Here is an 18,230-nt window from a genome sequence, read left to right as displayed (position 1 = left end):
TAGAAAACAGTAATCCCCAGAAACTCATCATATTAAGTAATTGTTCATGCAATATCAAGGTTAGTGACTCTGTTGTAGCCTAATTAAAGAGTAATAAGTCCCATTTGATCTATTGTTCAGTAACTCTGAGTGAGAACCTTGTTCTACCACCTTTCCATTTTTAATCACAGCTATGGAATCAACACTTTGTATAGTTGACAAACGATGAGCTATAACTACACATGTTCTTCCAACCATCATTTTATCCAAAGCTTCTTGTACTAGATTTTCTGACACACTGTCAAGAGCACTTGTTGCCTCATCTAACAGAAGAATTGATGGATTCTTCACCATTGCTCGAGCTATCGCTATTCTCTGCTTCTGCCCTCCTGATAGCTGCACTCCTCTTTCTCCACAGTATGTATTATACCCATCTTTCATTGAACTGCATCATACAAGTTTTTGCAATGAAAATCAATAAAATTTCAACTTCAGTGCAAATAGTTTTTGTGTATGTTATAGATTAAAATGAATAAAGACTCATTTGAATTGACTTATTTGAGCTTATCTACTGACATAAACACTTGTGAGAATGTTTGTGAGAGTTTATAGAATCAACTATGACATGTCCATAAATTGTTTTCAGCTTATTTATTTAAAATAGTTTATTAAAACGGCTTATATTTTATATGAAAACAGTTTGAATTTAGTTTATCCTTTGTTAAAAAATTACTTTATACATAAATACTTATTGTTGAGAGTCTCACATCGGTTTCGATATGACCTGAATATATGTTTATATAGTAAAGGCAATCATCATCTTACGAGCCGGTTTTGTAGGGTTGAGATAGGTCTAACTCTCAATTCTAAGATGGTATAAGAACCTCCTCCACGTCTGTCAGACCACCTGCTATCAGGTTTCTGATCGGGTCACCCACCATTTATATTCACGCACCAAATCCGATAGTGTTGGGTGCGAAGGGGTGTGTAAAGAGTCCTATATCGGTTGCGAGAAGACCTGAATATATATTTATAAAGTAGAGACAATCCTCACCTTACAAGCCAGTTTTGTATAGTTGAGTTAGGTCTAACTCTCAATTCTAAGACTTATATATGATAAGTGCTCATTCTATAAGCAATTCATTAAGTCATTCTATAAGCAATTCATTAAGTTGTTTTATCATTAATCATTTAATTATATCACTGAAAGAGATAGAGAGATTAGAAAGTACGTACCTTATAAATTCATGAGCATTTGCAAGACGTGAAGCCCTTCGGATTTCATCCTCTGATGCATCTTCCTTACCATATACGATGTTGTCGCGTATGGTTCCTGCAAAGAGGGTAGGTTCCTGACTCACCAATGCAATATGTGATCTCAAACTTTTCAAATGAAGTTCCTTAATGTCACAATTGTCTATGAATATTGAACCCTTAATAGGGTCATAAAATCTTTCAATTAAGCCAATGATGGTAGATTTTCCTGAGCCACTTTGTCCTACTAATGCTATTGTTTTGCCAGCTTCAATATCAAGATTTAGGCCCTTGAGAATCATTTGGTCTGGCCTTGCAGGGTACGAGAAAAACACGTCTTTCAGTTTTATATCACCCTTCAAAGTCTTTTTGAACTTTCTGTGTCTAGTATCTTCAGGTTCAATCTGTGTTTTCCTATCAAGTATTGCAAATACTGAACTAATGGCTCTTCCACTTTTAGATATGTCAGAAGTCATGCTTCCTGTATCGGCAATTTGTCGGCCAGTGCCCATCAAAATCAGGAAAACTTGTAAGAGTTGCTGTGATTCGACAAGTTTATGATTTAATAGTATGCCTCCATACCAAAAAGTCAAAGCTATAGATGCTGTTGTCATGAACTGTGACATAGACAATATAGAACCTGAAATCCATGATTGCTTGATGCTTTCCTTCTTTGGACCATCCATAGCAGTTCTGAACAAATTTAGTATCCTTTTCTCGGAAGAGAATGCAGTGATAGTCCTGTGGTTGGTAGTAGCTTCCATTGCTAATTGACTAGCATCTCTTTGAGCACTTTTCGCTTTGCCTGACATACTCTTCATGAGAACGGTTTTTGAATAGAGACATGCAATGACCAAAGGCTGCATAGCTATCATCACAATAGCTACCCTCCATGAAACGATTAAACCAAGTACAAAAGCCAGCAAAGCAGTGACAAAAACCTGAACTAACAACGACATTCGTTCTGCAACAAGGGATCGAACCAAGTTGGCTTCGGTAGCCAAACGCGCGCAGATTGCTGCACTTGTGTTCTCCTCTTGATCAAACCAGCCTATCTCAAAGGTCAACACCTTCTCTAGCAAATTTTCTCGCACCCTTTTCAACAAACGCTCTCCCATGATGGAAAAATTGTAATGTTGAATGATGCCTGAGATGAAGTTCACAGCAGCTATGCAGCAGAAGATGATTGAGTACAACCTGATTTGTGATTTGATGCGAGAGTTATCATCTATAAAGTAGACTGAAGCAACTATTCCTAAGCAATAGGAATAAAATGGCTGGCACATTCCTGAGCTAATGGCACCTAAGCATCCAAACAAAGCATGCTTCCATTCAGGAGCGTTCATTTGTAGTAAACGCCAGTGAGAGATGTTGGAACTGTAAGGTTTCTCCAAGTTTTCACTGCTGTAGTCATCATCAAAGCTAGAATCTATAGCACTGATTGAATATATGGCACTAAATGGTTGTGCGGCGCTAAATGTATGATGAATTGGTGTACTTTGCCAGCTTGAATGTGAACTTGTTATTAGATTTTCCATTGCATGAGGACTCTTGTTTATTTGATGCTGTGCATTTTCATTTTGACTTATTTGTTGCAAATGAAGCATTTTTGTGTAAATTCGACCTTGTCCATTGTTTAGTTGAAGTAGTTCATTGTGGGAACCACACTCAACCACTTTTCCTGATTGAAGAACTACTATTGAATCAGCTTTTCGAATTGTGGAAAGACGATGAGCTATGATGATCGTTGTTCTACCTCTAGAAGCCATGTCAAGTGCATCTTGTACTACTCTTTCAGATTGTGAATCCAAAGCACTAGTGGCTTCATCAAGTAGTAGGATTTTAGGGTCTCTTACTAAAGCTCTTGCAATAGCAATCCTTTGCTTTTGTCCTCCAGACAATTGAGCTCCTAGTTGTCCTACCTGAAAAACAAAGTGTGTTTTCTTAAGCTATAAAATTACTGTCTAGGATCTGGTCTTGCACTCTTGCTTATTAAAATATAGGCAAAATTGCATTTTGGCCCCTTAACTTTCACAAACTTGCAATTTTGACCCCTTAACTTTCATAATAACACTTTTGGCCCCCTAACTTTCACAAACTTGCGACTTTGGCAGTTGATCCGGTCAATGCACACGCGACAAGTGATTCACATGTCATGTCAGCATGTCTTGTCACATGGACACTGACTCATGTCACGTCAGCATATGTGGCAAGCCATGTTGATGTGGCATGTGAGTCACTTGCCACATGTGCATTGACTTGGTCAAAATCAGTGTGGGTCATCCTTTTGCAAAAGGGGCTAAAGTTAAGGTGCCAAAATCGTAAGTTTGTGAAAGTTCGGGGGACAAAAGTGCAATAAAAGTGAAAAACAAAGATAAGAAGTGTAAATGGAATGAGATAGAACTCATAGCTTACTGGAGTTTCATATCCATTAGGAAGCTTAACAATGAAATCATGTGCATTTGCATCTTTCGCTGCGGCTATTACATCTTCCATCGAAGCTCCTTCCTTTCCAAATAGAATGTTCTCTCTTATGGATGTTGCAAAGAGAATTGGCTCTTGATTTACCAATCCTATCAGAGACCTAAACCACTTAAGGTGCAGTCTCTTTATATCATGTCCATCAAGTAATATCTCACCACATGTAGGCTCATAGAATCTTTCAAGTAAAGAGATTATAGTTGATTTGCCAGAACCACTTCCTCCAACTAGTCCTACTGTTTTACATGCCTGAACTTTAAGATTGAGTCCTTGTAGAATCGGTGTATCAGGCCTTGAAGGGTAACTAAACTCAACCTCTTTAAATGTAATCTCTCCTCTTGTACGCTTCAAAATCCTTCCTTTTTCTTTGGTAGAGTTTATGGTTGGCTTTCTGTCAATCATCTCGAAAATCCGAGTAGCCGCTACTGTTGCGTCTAATATGGAAGCCAGATTTGGGAGTGCACTCATCAGAGACCTGCATATGGTAAATTTAAGTCAACACTTCTAAAAATGAAGTTCCAAGTTCAATTATGAACATGTTTCAGCAAGAGTCTTTATCTTAAAGCTTGAAACATTTATTAAGCCTATGTTTGGTATCACGGTGGGTAGGCCAGAATCACAGTGATCCACCATGATTACTCAAAAGCTTCTGTGAAATCACGGTGGATCACCGTGATTCTGGCGTAGCCACCATGATACAAAGCATACATAGCAAGAAAGTTGAAACAAAAGGGAAAAAATGTTAAGATACTCACAATCCACCCCAAATAATGCTTATTTCAGCACAAAACACATGGCCACCCTTTTCTCCTTTGGTCCTAACCAGAACACTTCCAACCCAAGATTGGAATGCCCAAGTAGCATATAGCAACCCAAAACTTCCAATAACCACTCCCTTTGTTTGACCTTGTTTTATGCCAAGCTGCATACATGTTTCAAGAGCAGAACTAAACCTTTTCAGTGTTTGCTTCTCACCTACATACGAATAAACAGTTCGAACCGATGAGATTGCTTGTTCTGCTATGCTACCAGCAACTCCGAACGCGTCCTTCATTTTACCACCAAGCTCTTTCATAGAATTTCCAAATATGAGTGCTGGCATGATCATCATAATTGAAAATGGAAAAGCAGCTACTGCAAGTCTCCAAGAGAGGAATAGTGCCACTATAAAGCTAGAGAAAAATGCTGACAGATGAACTAGAGTACTAGGTACCTGAAAAAAACAGATACAAATTATTTTAGCACAAAAGACTAAGATGGTTGCTGCTCTTCGCACCCCATGAATTGCTCACACTAGAAAACACACTGCCGGAAGATATCTCCCAGTAAAATTTGCACTACCAGGATATATCTCCCAGTAGATGGGTGGGGGGGAGACATGAGGGGGATTCTGATCAATTTGGGACGGGTAAAGAGCAACCATCAAAGACTAAAAGGACGAGGAAGGTTGTAAAAATATGTGTATAGTACCTTATCAGACATGGTGTCTTGGATTGTTTGAGCATCAGAAGTTATGGTTGCAATTACTTGGAATGTTGTGGAAGAGTTACTTTGCTTGTCAAAGAAACCAACTTCTTGCCTTAGGATTGATTTAAGATATTCAATTCTCATTCGCGAAGTTTGTCTTTCTGCAGTTCTTGTCCAACATACTCCTACTGCAAGATAGTATCATACACACTATTGGAATCAATATTATAGTCTCCATTGGTTCTTCAAACCATCTTGTAAGGTGAGGATTGTCCTCACTTATAAACGAATAAATCGTCAACCAAGCTCGGATACCATCTTAGAATTGGGAGTTGAGACTAACTCAACCTTACAAAATTGACTTGTAAGGTGAGGATTGGCCTCACTTATAAATAGATATTCAGGTCATCTCGCAGCAGATGTGAGACTTCTTAACATATTCAAATCATGATATCCACTTCTTAATGTTCTCAAAACAAATTAGAAAAATTACCTTTGCTAAAAAAAGAAAAAAAAAATGCATTGTTGGTGTTTTTACCAAATTAAATAGAAGCAGATAAAGCAATACTTACCAATAAAAGCAGAAAAAGCAACTCCAATGGCAATACCAACTAGCTTGAGAGCATACTGAAAGAATGATGAACAAATTTTTGTCACATGTTTTTAAGTAATTCAAATTTTGAATATTAACAATATTGATCAATAAGATAACTCACTGATTTATTTATGTACTACTAATAATTACCTTGTTGATATTATCAATGGATACAGTATGATCAGAACCACCACGAGCATAATCATCTATCAAATTACCAAGAACAAGCATAGTGAGTGGAGTTTGTATACCATCTCCAATGCAACCCAAAGTTCCAAAGAATAATAGTAACTTATCAAATCCATCTGCATAACGGAAAAATCCACCTTTGTTTCCCATATTCTTAGCTTAGAAGCATGCCAAGATTAACACAAGTGATTACAGCTTCTATATGTCTTATGAATCTTAATGACATGCATACCTCTTATTATAATTTATTAATAAATACTTTGTTTGCGTCATAAGTTTTATATCTACTGCCTATATGTTGCCAAATGGATTGATATACATTTCATAGTACATACATAACATTGGCCGGCACATCTTAGTGTTAATATATAAAAATCATTTAACTGTCCAACTCAAATTTTCTTTTGTCAAAATGTATGTATGCAGATAAATCTAATTCTCAACCCAAGAGTCTTAAAGAAGTTCTACGTCGATTGCGAGATAGTGTGAATGTGTGTTTATAAAGTGAGGGTAATCTTTACCTTAAAAGTCGGTTTTGCATGATTGAGTTAGGCCCAACTCCCAATTTAAAGACAATATCAAAGCCTCTCAACGATCCGTTGGACCACCTATTATCAAGTCATGCAGCAATATTAAGAATTAGATGACTAATTTACCAAATAATAAAAAATCTCTAATTCTCATAAAATATCCATCATACAAATCAAAGAATGATTCTCTTAATATAAAAGTTTGTATGATCATTCTTTTTTAGCCTAATTACATCACATCACGTCACATTCTCTAATTGTCTTTTTAAAATATATCACATTCTTTGATGTTACATCACATCATATAAAATCATCTAAATCTTTAATCAAACATATAGAAAGCTCAATTATTGTACCCCAAAAAAAAAGCTCAATTATGATATTATGGATGATTTTTAATACGTGAAAAAGTCCACGGGACATCTTAAAATAAACTGCCTATTGTACTGTCAATGAAGTGAGTCTAATGGTAAGAATTTTTTGTAGTGATTAATTCACCTTATTAAGGTGAATAGTGGTGAATTTGACCTCGAACTCCAATCTCTATGTATACAATTTTTATTTTTTTTGTTACAAATCTATGTATACAATATTACTATCGACTGAACTATATTCACCGAGACATTTAATAATGCTATTTTTTTTTTAAGTGGGTTCTCACCTTTTTGCTTTATCTCCAAATACAACGGAAGCCTTGATCAAAGTAATTTCTATTCATTTTCTAGGCAAAAAATAATTTTAGTTTTTTTTTTTCTAATGTAATGTAAATTTTTTTTTGTTGATAGACGAAGTAATGTAAATATTTTAATATTTATCTTTAATATTTTTTTTCTTAAATTTTGTATTAATATTTTAAAAATTAATACACTCATCACCGTAAAGTCCATGCTCTAGTTTTTTTTTTTGGTACAATGCTCTAGTATTTTTTTTAATCAGGTATTCCCGACAATTTTGTATATAAGCAACAAATAAAATTCTGATAGTCGTAAATATAAGCAAAAAATTATTATAATTATTATATTTAATACATCTATTCCAAATATACCCTTAAATTTTTTCATACTCTCAATGTTTTCATCCAAAGCTCTATTAACTTCTAAGGATAAATTTGGAAAGGGTGTGTGCTTTTTATAATAACTTAAATGCACTTAATCCAAAAAGAGTTTTTCTTTTTTTTTCTTCTACTTCTTACTTATCTATGTGACACTGGAAGTAGTATTCTTTTGTTTTTTAAACTTTTTAATACCAACATATGGCATATATTATTGGATTGCCGCCATTCCTATCGATTTTGCCTAATGTAGCATCAGCATGAGGCATTGTAGTTTGAACAAGGCATTCTTCAATTTCTTGCTCATGTTCTTTTGTGTTTTTAGGAGAAATTTTTGCTTGTGTTTATTTGGCGTTACTTTGCAATTTGATAACAAAGTCCATAGAAGAACGACATAGTAAAAGATAACGTTCAGGATTAATGTTCCCTGATCATGATTATTGGGCCTATCGAAGTGTAATTGAATATTAAGATTCTAATTGTCATGTAGACATTATGTCTTATATACATACTAAACTTAAAACTACACTTTTTTTTGTAAGGAAGCTAAAAAAAAAATTATTCATGAAGTAAGAAGGTTCTCCCTGCGTTGTTTAGTGAAAAAATCTGCACATTAATTCTCCTCTAAGTGTGTGATAATTAGAGAAATATTAGTTTGAAAGAGTAGCTCGTTTACACTTTATTTTTATATTACTGGACTATACACAACATTAGTGATTATTCTAATCAAATTAAGTAACTTGGCTATGTGACTATTTTGTCCCGGAATAAGGAGAATAGAGCAAATGAATCACATTCACATGAGAATATATTACTGGACCTTAAAAACCAAAGACATAAGAATGAATTTGACTTTGTAGGGTAAAATGAAACGCTAATGTCCAACAAGAAGAAAACAATTCTATAACAACAACTGAAAAGAAAACGGAGCATCAGGACAAAACCAGCCTGCTAAAGTATCTACTAGGCAGTATTAACTTGCTAGTATCTGTTGGATATTTTGATCTTATAATTTATTTTAAAGTTTATTAAAATAATTCTATAAATTGTTTTAAATGAATTAATGGTATTAATAACTATTTGTTAAATATATTCTACTTGGTCAAAGTGTAACTTATTTTTCATTAGTATCAATACTCATTCATTCCTAATTAATAGGCTATGTAATTGGCAACGTAGAAATTACTTTGGAATGATTTTTTGCGTGGCATTGCATATAAGAGTGTGATAGAAGATAATGGAAAGCGATGAGAAAATACTCATGGAAGAGATTGTTTCCTCTTCCTTTGTTTTATATGAGATAAAAAATCACACTATTAAAATAGAAAATTATTTTCCTCTTCACATACAATTGAGTTATCTTCCTGGATTACATCACCGGTATTTAATTATTTCTTGCTAGTTCTGTCACCTCGGATATGATACATATCCGGGAAGGACCTGTTGAATCCTGGGGGATTTGCGCTTATGAGGCGGATAAATCCTTAAGGACAGTGCGATCAGCACGCCTCAGGTATTATTTCATGGTTTACTATTCTCCCTATTTGAGACTCGGTGGTTGTTTACTTTCGCGGTAGTGCCGACAGCGATATACAACAATCATAGATAAGTTCTATAATCTCTATTTTATTTTATTATCATTCATATTTGTTTAATTACATAAATTAATATGTTGTTTATTATTATGAATATTGTGATTAGGTACAATATTTTACAATAGTATCTTCATTGAAATTATACCTATTGGCTAATTTAATTTTGTTCCATTCCATGTTTAATTACTTGTTTTCCTAAGATCATCAGCAATAGTTCAAAAACTAAACACCCGATTTTTCAACCTCCAACACTCCACGTCATTTTCTTTATCTTCCACCTAACAATTAAACATTCATTCAACTTTTACTCTCTCCAATAGTTTTTCATTCAACACTCTACCCACGAAATTTGCGATTTTCCTGCGGATTTACCTGCGGCACAAAATCTGCGGGGAGTCCCACCGCTTTTCCTGCGAATTTTTGCACTCAGACCAATTTTCTGCGGATTTTGATATTCCAGTAAAATTCGCAGGTATTTCCAAGGATTTTCCTGCGGATTATTGCACCCAGACCACTTTCCTGCGGATTTTGGTATCTAAGGAAAATCCGCAGGTATTCCCAAGGATTTTCTTGCGAATTTTGACACTCCAGTTTCCTGCGGATTTCACTACTTCAGAAAATTCCGCAGGTAATGTTAATTTATTTTTTCTAATTTAAAAATTATGAATTTATGATTAATATAAAATAATTTACCAAAAAAAAGTAACAAATAATTCTAAAAAAGTATAAAAACTAGTACTATCTACCAAAAATTTAATACTACTTTTTTTTATACTAAATTTTAAATACTACTCGGAAGGGGGCTGAAACCACTTGATGCCAGAATTGACCCCCAAACCAGATTAATTAAATTAGTGGTGAAAAAAAAATTAAATACTAAACCACTTTTTATTTCATATTTTTTATTTAAATTTATATTTTTGTTTTTATGATTACATAAAATTATAATTATTGATTAAAATTAAATTAAAATAATAAACACTTAACAATTTATAGGATACAAATCATAATTAATTTAAAATACAACACACAAGTAACGTAATTAGTACAATACAAATAATTTAAAACGCAATGCAACACACAAGGAAGATAATTAATACGATACAAATAATTTAAAATGCAACACACAAACAACGTAATTAGTACGATACAAATCATCTTCAATCACGTCTCATTCCAAACTTTGTCCATATGTGCTTCACTAGATCTGCTTGCAATTCTTGATGACCTTTTGGATCACGGAACTCGGATCTAGCACACACATGATTTGCAAAAGCGGGTATCACCTCGGTCGAGTATGGTTGTGGTGCAGTAGATCCGCTTTCCTCAGATTGCTCAAAATCGGTCCAACGTTGAAAATATGAATCTCGTTCATCCTCAACAATCATATTATGTAATATGATGCATGGCCTCATGATGATACCCAAGTCGGCTACGTCCCACAAGCGAGCTGGTTCACGGATGATTTTAAATCGAGCTTGAAGCAGTCCAAATGCACGTTCAATGTCCTTCCGACATCCCTCCTGAAATTTTGCAAATAACTTATCGGGTTCACTTTGAGGATGTCTAATCGATCTGACGAAAGTTGGATAGGAATGGTATATACCATCAGCTAGATAGTATGTCATATTATAGGGACGTTGATTCACAAAGAAATTCACACTTGGAGTATTTCTCTGTTCCACGTCATCAAACACTGGTGACCGGTCTAGAACGTTTATATCGTTCAACGTTCCCGGACATCCAAAAAATGCATGTCAGATCCATAGATCATGAGATGCAACTGCTTCAAGAATAACTGTGGTGGTTCCCTTATCCCCCTAGTAAATTGACCTTCCCATGCTTTAGAACAATTTTTTCACTCCCAGTTCATGCAGTCAATACTCCCAATCATCCCTGGGAACCCCCGCATTTCACTACAATTCGAAGAAAAACATGTTTTTGCATCCGGTACCGACGACGAAACATTGCATCGTCATATGTAGGTTCATTGGCAAAGTAGTCGTCAATTAGTCTTTGATTTGCCGCTGCATCATCTCTATTGAGATATTTTCTAGTACGAGGTGCATTATCTTCCAATATTTTGTTTTGACGCTCTCTAAATCGATTGACTATATAAGTTTCTTCAATTTCACTATTTTGTTTGTAGGCTGCGATATCAAAATGATATTCTGATGGATCCATTTTTTGTGATATTGAAAGTAGATTGGATGAGATTTGGGATATTGGTACATAAATGGGATATTGGTGGACCACTAACGGATTCAAAATAAGTTATTGTATAGAGTTAATTATCATATAAGGATTAGAATTGTGTGGTGGACACAATAATTTATTCAAACACAATAATTAAAGCAAACAATACACTAACATATCAAACACAATGATTAAATCAAACACTACACTGACATATTCAAACATAATAATTAAAGCAAACACTACAGACAAATATTTGATTGAAATTAATTATCAAACAGTTTTTGGGCCAACTTTTCCAACAGCTCTTTCTTCCGGTCATTGAGATGCTCGTCGGAACTTAACTTTAGATACAATTTCATTTTCTTAGTTTGAGTCTTTTCTTTCATCAATTGGTTAGTCTTTTCGTTCAAGCTCTTTCTCCTTGTTTGTATTCCATTCATTCTTTGTCCAACACATCCAAGGCATCCTTGCTTTTCTTTTTACCTTTTTTTAGCTGCCTCCCTACCCATAGGACGAGCATTAGATCCTATAGAGTTTGAACCACATGCATCACTCTCGTGAGATCTCTTAGATCCGCTACTTACTGAGCCAATATTTCCTCCTACTTGACTACTATAATGTGGTTGATCACAGAGAGCATGTCATTCTGCCATTAAAGTGAATTGAACATTCTTCCCAATTGCGTATATTTCCTGCGCTTTTGCCAAAACATCATTCTCCGACCAACCGCTTCTTTGCAAACGCTTAGCGCCATCATAAGCGCCAAACAATTTACCCAGTATTTTGTTCATATAATTAAAACGGTTTCGGCATGCAACTCCATCACGCGAAGGATCGAATGAGCAATGCTCATTACAATAGTCTGCAATTTTACCCCAATATGTTTCACCTTTCTGGTTTCTCCCGACAACATTGCTTGTTCTAAATTTAATTCACCCACTAATTTAATCCCCCAATAATTTTGTTCTTACTCTTAGGAGTTGAATCCTCTGAATTTGGAGTGACTTCATTAGCAACTGTCATGCCACCAATAGTTATTTGTGTTGAAAATTCGGGAAATTCAGGTGCACCACCACTCGAAAAAATTTCATTCACCATTGGCATATAACCATTAAACGGGAGTGTTTGAGATGGATTTCTCATCATAGATCCATAATATGGATGAAAGTTTGGAACAGAGGATGACTGGTTGAAATTTGGTGCAAAACCAAAATTAGGTATGTTTTGAGGATGTTGGTTGGAAAATTGATTTGGATTTTGAAACTTTTTGGGATTTTGATAATTTTTGGGATAATTAGAAGAAATTTGGGTGTTGAAATGATTATTGGGATCCATTTCACTAAACAAAAAGACTAAAACTTCAAAATAAACACTAATAGAAAGATAATAATAAGATTAAGATAGTGAAAAACTTGTTTTTTTTTTCTGTGTCCAAATCAAATGAACCAGGTCTCTATTTATAGACAAAAAAAAAAAATTATTTTGCGATGAAATAATTGAGTTCAAAGTATTATTGTGATAAAAATCCGACCAGCCAATCAAATAGCAACACGTGTCAAAAAACGCTTTCTCTTTCCGTCCCTCTGCTCCATCATGCGTGCTGTCTACGCGTGTGTTGTACGCGCCAACTTTCAGCCAGCAAGAAAGCGTCGTGTGTCCCTCCTTTTCAGATTCAACATAGTTGAGTTTTTTCAACTCTTCCCTCCTCCACATCATTCAACACCCAATCTCAACACACCTCCTCCAATCATTTTAAACTCTCAACACTCATTCATCACCCGTTGTAAATGGTCTAACTCAAAACCTATATATTAGGTTGGACCACACGTCCACACATAAGGTGGGAAAGTCTGACCTGAATTGCATGCGGTTAAAGAGAGGTGGATGTACTACAGTCGATCATATCTAGACCGTGTAATTAATATCAACGGTCTAGATTTTTTGTAGGAATTTCATATTTAAAAATAATTAAAATCTGATTTTAAAATTTACACCTTTTAATATTGAACGATACATATGTTTTCACACATCTAAACACTCTTATTTTATACTATATATATCTCATATTAATATAAATGAAAATAGAAAAATATATATATGTACATGGGGACTATACCTTACCCCAAAAGTAGTCAAAATAACATAGTACAAAACAACCTTCCCCACGAAGGGAATTCACAAAGATCTCTAACTTCCGGTTTGCCAAAACCGTGTCCCATTTTATAGGGAAATGTGAGATGTGTCACCTCTAGAACAAGTGTTATATGGTTGCCCGATACTCCTAGACAATTGTTTTTTCTTCTTCTTTTGGCTTTTAGAAATAAAAGGGGTGAAAGGCTTCTCTCTTTTCTCCATGGCGGCCCAAGCTTGTTTAATCACTCCAAGCCCAAGGTCTGTTTGAACCACCTCATCAAACTCTTCATATGGCAGTATCACAAGCTTTTGCGTTGTTTCGGGTATAGCGGTAGGATAATTGCTTATGGATAGTTCCACTTGCGTCTCAGGCACATCCTGTGAATCGTCTGACCAATCGGAGCAAACTGAAACCTTTTCTTGTTATCCCACAGAGACCATGTAAATGATATCCTTACCGTACGTGCTCATCATTAAACCGCTTGTTGTCAGTTTCGGGTTCTTGGTGTTGTACAGTGTCATCAGCTTTATCACTATAATGTCCATCGTGAAAAGGATCCCACGGGCTGCTGTCATGTCTGAAATTGGACTTCGCAGTGGTACTGCAGAAATGGATTTTGCAGTTGTAATCTTATCAGTTTCTATGTTAGCAGTTGGAACTATTTTAACCCCTGCAGCCGAGATAGGCATACTTTTTGCTTTCTCACAAATCGGTTCTAACTTTTTATGATCATCCAGTTCAATTGCAATTGGAGTATTAGAATTACCGTTAAATTGTCGCATTTATCCAAAAATCATATTTCTTCTTATCTTATTGTAGAAATTCATGGAGGAGATTTTCTCTAGTTTATTTTTCTTATTTTTATTTCAACTATTGAGATTTTAACTCTTAACAAAAAAAGACTGATTTACCTTGTTATGTCTTTCTTCCACTCTCCTGGCAACTTCAAGGTGGACTCTCTCATGTGTAACATTGAGATAATCTATTCTCAAAATTTAGACATAAAACAATAAGATTATAAATTTGAAACGGATAAAAATGTACTACTACTATAATCTAACAACATCGGTATTATTTGTGTCAAAAAAAAAACATCGGTATTATGCTTATAAAAAAAACATCGGTATTATCAATTGAGTTTGATTTTAAAGAGAAAAAATCATATTTCTATTTGCTTCTATGAATGTTTAGACTCCGCGAAGAAAGAAAAAAACCATGTTTCTTTTTGGTCAAGAAAATCATGTTTCTATTTACTTGAAAATGACAACTAATGTACATTAAAAGTCACCTTCTTCAGTTAAAAACAAAATTTGTTATTCACAATGGACAGGGGATGGAGCATGGCATAGATTATAGAACAAATGCTCCGTACAAATGATGTTTCCAAGGTGGTCTGTCTGTCTTTTTTTTTTTTTTTTGAAGGAAAGGTGGTCTGTCTGGTATCCATTCATTTCCAAGTCTAGTTAGACTAAATTTACCATTTTTTATCATTCTAAGACCATCTCCGATGGTGTAATACCTATTAGGTACTCATGGTACTTATTAGGTACTATTATTAGAGCAATACTCATTTGAGTACTTAATAGGTACTGGTTCTACAATAAGCATTAGTACCTATTTTGTTTTTGTGGGTCTCATTTATAAAGATGTATAGTTATTGGTGAGATGTGTTATTAGTAGGGCCTATTTAGAACTTTTAAAGAGATGTAGGGTTGGAGGGATTGAGTACTTATTAGGTACTATTATTAAAAAATTATAAATGAGTGATGTGTATTCGTGAGGCCCAATTAAATACTAAAAAATGAGTATCTTCATTGTAGATGCTCTAAAAGCATCAACAATCAAGCACTTTAACTTTGAGTACTTAAATGGGTTCCACATAGACACATTACTAATTTAATATTTTTAATAATAGTATTTAATACGCCTTTCGTCCCACAATGAGTGAGTCAGTTGACTGCGTCACGCATGTTAATGCATAACTTTGACGATTAATATTTTTAATTGTACAATAGTACAAATTATAAAAATATAATAGCTTGAAAATATTCATCGAGATAAATCCAACAACATCTTATATGCTAATATTTGTTTTTATTTATTAGTAGAAAAATAAGGTCAAAACAAGATATCTGAATTACATATAGTCAAAATGGCTCACTCATTTTAGGACAGAGGGAGTAGGTACTCAACCCCTCCAATGGAGCACTTCTTAAAAAGTTCTAAAATGGGTCTCATGAATAACTTCACATCATTACAATAACTTATTATTTAATTATATATTTTATAATATAAATTGATTGAATGATAAAATTACAAAATTAGTATGTACGCTTATAAAAACAAAAACAAAAAACAAAATTAGTAAGTACTTTTTTTTCTATAATTTGAAAAAATAATTAAAATTCGAAATTTAATTTAAAATAATATTGCCAAATTTTAAGAATTACATAATTAAAAAATAATTTAAAATAACATTACATAATTTTAAAAATAATTAATTTTGTTGATCATCATGCCCAAAACGTTGTCAAATATGCTCGACAAGATCATGTTGAAGTTGAAGATGAGCTCGCCTATCTTGAATTTGTGCTCTTCTTTGAAGGTATGGTGCGAGATTTGGATGAGGATCATTATGTGTGTCACTTGTTGAAACATCATTGTTGGGGGCTGATCATAAGAATAATTAAAATGACCAGCATACGTGTGTCGTTCGTCTTCCACAAACATGTTATGCAATATAATGCATGCATATAATATATGTTTAATTGTATCCATATGCCAATTACGCACCGGGCCACGTACAATTGTGAATCGAGATTGAAGCACTCTAAATGCACGCTCCACGTCCTTTATTACTGTTTCTTGATGTTGGGCAAACAATTTTCTTTTATCTACTTGTGCCATTGGAATTGTCTTGACAAGTGTAGCCCGTTGTGAATAAATATCATCGGCTAAATAATACCTCATATTAAATTGTGTTTTTGTGATGTACCAAAAAAAAATTGTGTTTTTATATAAATATCTATTAATTCAAATTGAATATATAAAATAAAGTGGGTCCATGAAAAAAAAAATATTTTAATAAAAAATATTTTAGAAGTGTGGTACTCCAATGGTAGTAGTTAGAGCTGTAAAAAGGGCCTTAAGGGGTCGGTCCTTTAAGGGGCGGACCCACTTATTCCTGATTATTAATTTTATTTAAATTTTAAACAATTTTTCTAGTGTCGTGAACTTATTCTCTTTTTCTTCAATCAGCACTGTCCACGATCGGCACCCTAAAAAAACTGTGTTTAAAATTTAAATAAAATTAATAATCAGAAATAAGTGGGTCCGCCCCTTAAAGGGCCGGCCCCTTAAGGCCCTTTTTACAGCTCTAGTAGTAGTATTTAATAAGTACCCTAAGTAGCTAATATATTATGGGATGGGTCTAAGTGGCCAACCGTGTGCCCTTGGTTGCACCATAAAGGGTACTCAAACCATGCCCCATTTTTTCATTACTCTTATTTTTATTTTATGTTGGTAATTTTACAAGAGAGAATTAGAGCCTTTAGACCATTCCTTCCACTGGAGAGGTTTAACTCAATAAACATTGGTATATGTAAATTACCTTTATTAGGGAAAAAATGTGATTGATAGTAATGATATAATAAAGTTATTGGTACATGATATCTAAAAATGAAATTCTTTATATGATGGATATTGGATGCTCCTACTCTTTCCTGAAAATAGTGTAAACTACTACTCCCACAATTTCATTTTTGTTTTTAAATCAACAATTGTAGAGGTATATTTTTGGTAAATGGAAAGACGTGATTGATGCAAAAATCATATTTTAGCCAACCAAAATGAGCTATGGGGGAGTCGGAGGAGCCCAGTTCCGATTCCTTTTCCGGTTTACGGATTTGGCAGAGGTGGCTTTCAATGGGAAGCTCACCCAGGTCTCTAGTTCTTATTCTTAGGATCGCAAATTTTAAATTAAATAGGGTTAACTATTTTTTGTCTTTATAAATGTATCAAAATTTATTTTTAGTCCCTATAAAAAATTTAAACCAACTTTTGGTCTCTCAAATATTTCTTACTTTTATTTTTTGTCACTACTTTTCAGTCAACTTGTGTATGTCATTCGAAATTTTAAATTTATTTTCAATGTCATGTTCGGTACATTATAGGAATCTCACTTGCAGAATTTTTTTTTAAACAATCGATGAATTAAATATGAATTTTTTGCTTTTTGCGCTTAAAAATTCATAAATATTAATTTTATGTTAAAAAAATTTAAATTTTTATAGGAGAAGTTCTTATAATATTATAAGCATGAATTAAAAAAAATCATTCTAAAATATGAAAGTACAAAAGAATTGATTAAAAATTAGGACCAAAAGTTGTGGTCGAAAATATTTGATGGACCAAAAATTGCTGAAATTTTTTTAAAAAATTAAAAATAAAATTTGAAATATTTATAGAGTATTTGAATTATTCGAATAAGGACTCTGCATAAAAACAAAGTCTCCCAAAATCATACAATTTATAATATTGTAAAAAAACAAAAAATTCCCTCGAAATATACAATTTTTTTTTTTTTTGCAATAAAAAGGGGCCTAGACTCAAAAATAGAAATTACATGAAGATAATACGAGGAGTAGAAACTCTTAATGCATCTCTTAATAATAGATGCTTATAATTAAAAATAGAGAAAATATATTAAAAAATAAAAAAATTCCTACAAAATCAATTGAAGAGATATTATTTATTT

The 18,230-nt window shown here is 33.7% G+C and overlaps 1 protein-coding gene and 1 pseudogene across 1 annotated transcript; both read right to left on the bottom strand.

The window, feature by feature from the left end:
* Positions 1–6,387, bottom strand: LOC123908203 (putative multidrug resistance protein). Its single transcript, XM_045958762.1, has 7 exons — positions 5,927–6,387; positions 5,754–5,808; positions 5,185–5,369; positions 4,470–4,927; positions 3,649–4,189; positions 1,216–3,155; positions 1–424 (listed from the first exon to the last, which is right to left on the bottom strand). Exons 1-7 carry the CDS (start codon positions 6,113–6,115, stop codon positions 61–63), a joined length of 3,732 nt encoding a protein of 1,243 aa, XP_045814718.1. The 5' UTR covers positions 6,116–6,387; the 3' UTR covers positions 1–60.
* A 3,914-nt stretch (positions 6,388–10,301) lies between these two features.
* LOC123904926 lies at positions 10,302–11,325 on the bottom strand (annotated as a pseudogene).
* Positions 11,326–18,230: the final 6,905 nt, after the last annotated feature.

Source organism: Trifolium pratense, linkage group LG2 (genome assembly GCF_020283565.1).
Source record: "Trifolium pratense cultivar HEN17-A07 linkage group LG2, ARS_RC_1.1, whole genome shotgun sequence".
Taxonomy (NCBI): Eukaryota; Viridiplantae; Streptophyta; class Magnoliopsida; order Fabales; family Fabaceae; genus Trifolium; species Trifolium pratense.
This window is presented reverse-complemented; position numbering and strand designations above follow the sequence as displayed.

Coding starts and splice junctions, on each gene's coding strand:
- LOC123908203 (XM_045958762.1), bottom strand. CDS start 6,115: ATGGGAAACAAAGGTGGATTTTTCCGTTATGCAGATGGATTTGATAAG. Junction 5,370..5,753: donor TGCTTTTTCTGCTTTTATTG/GTAAGTATTGCT, acceptor ACTATCTTGCAG/TAGGAGTATGTTGGACAAGA. Junction 425..1,215: donor AATGCTCATGAATTTATAAG/GTACGTACTTTC, acceptor TGTATGATGCAG/TTCAATGAAAGATGGGTATA.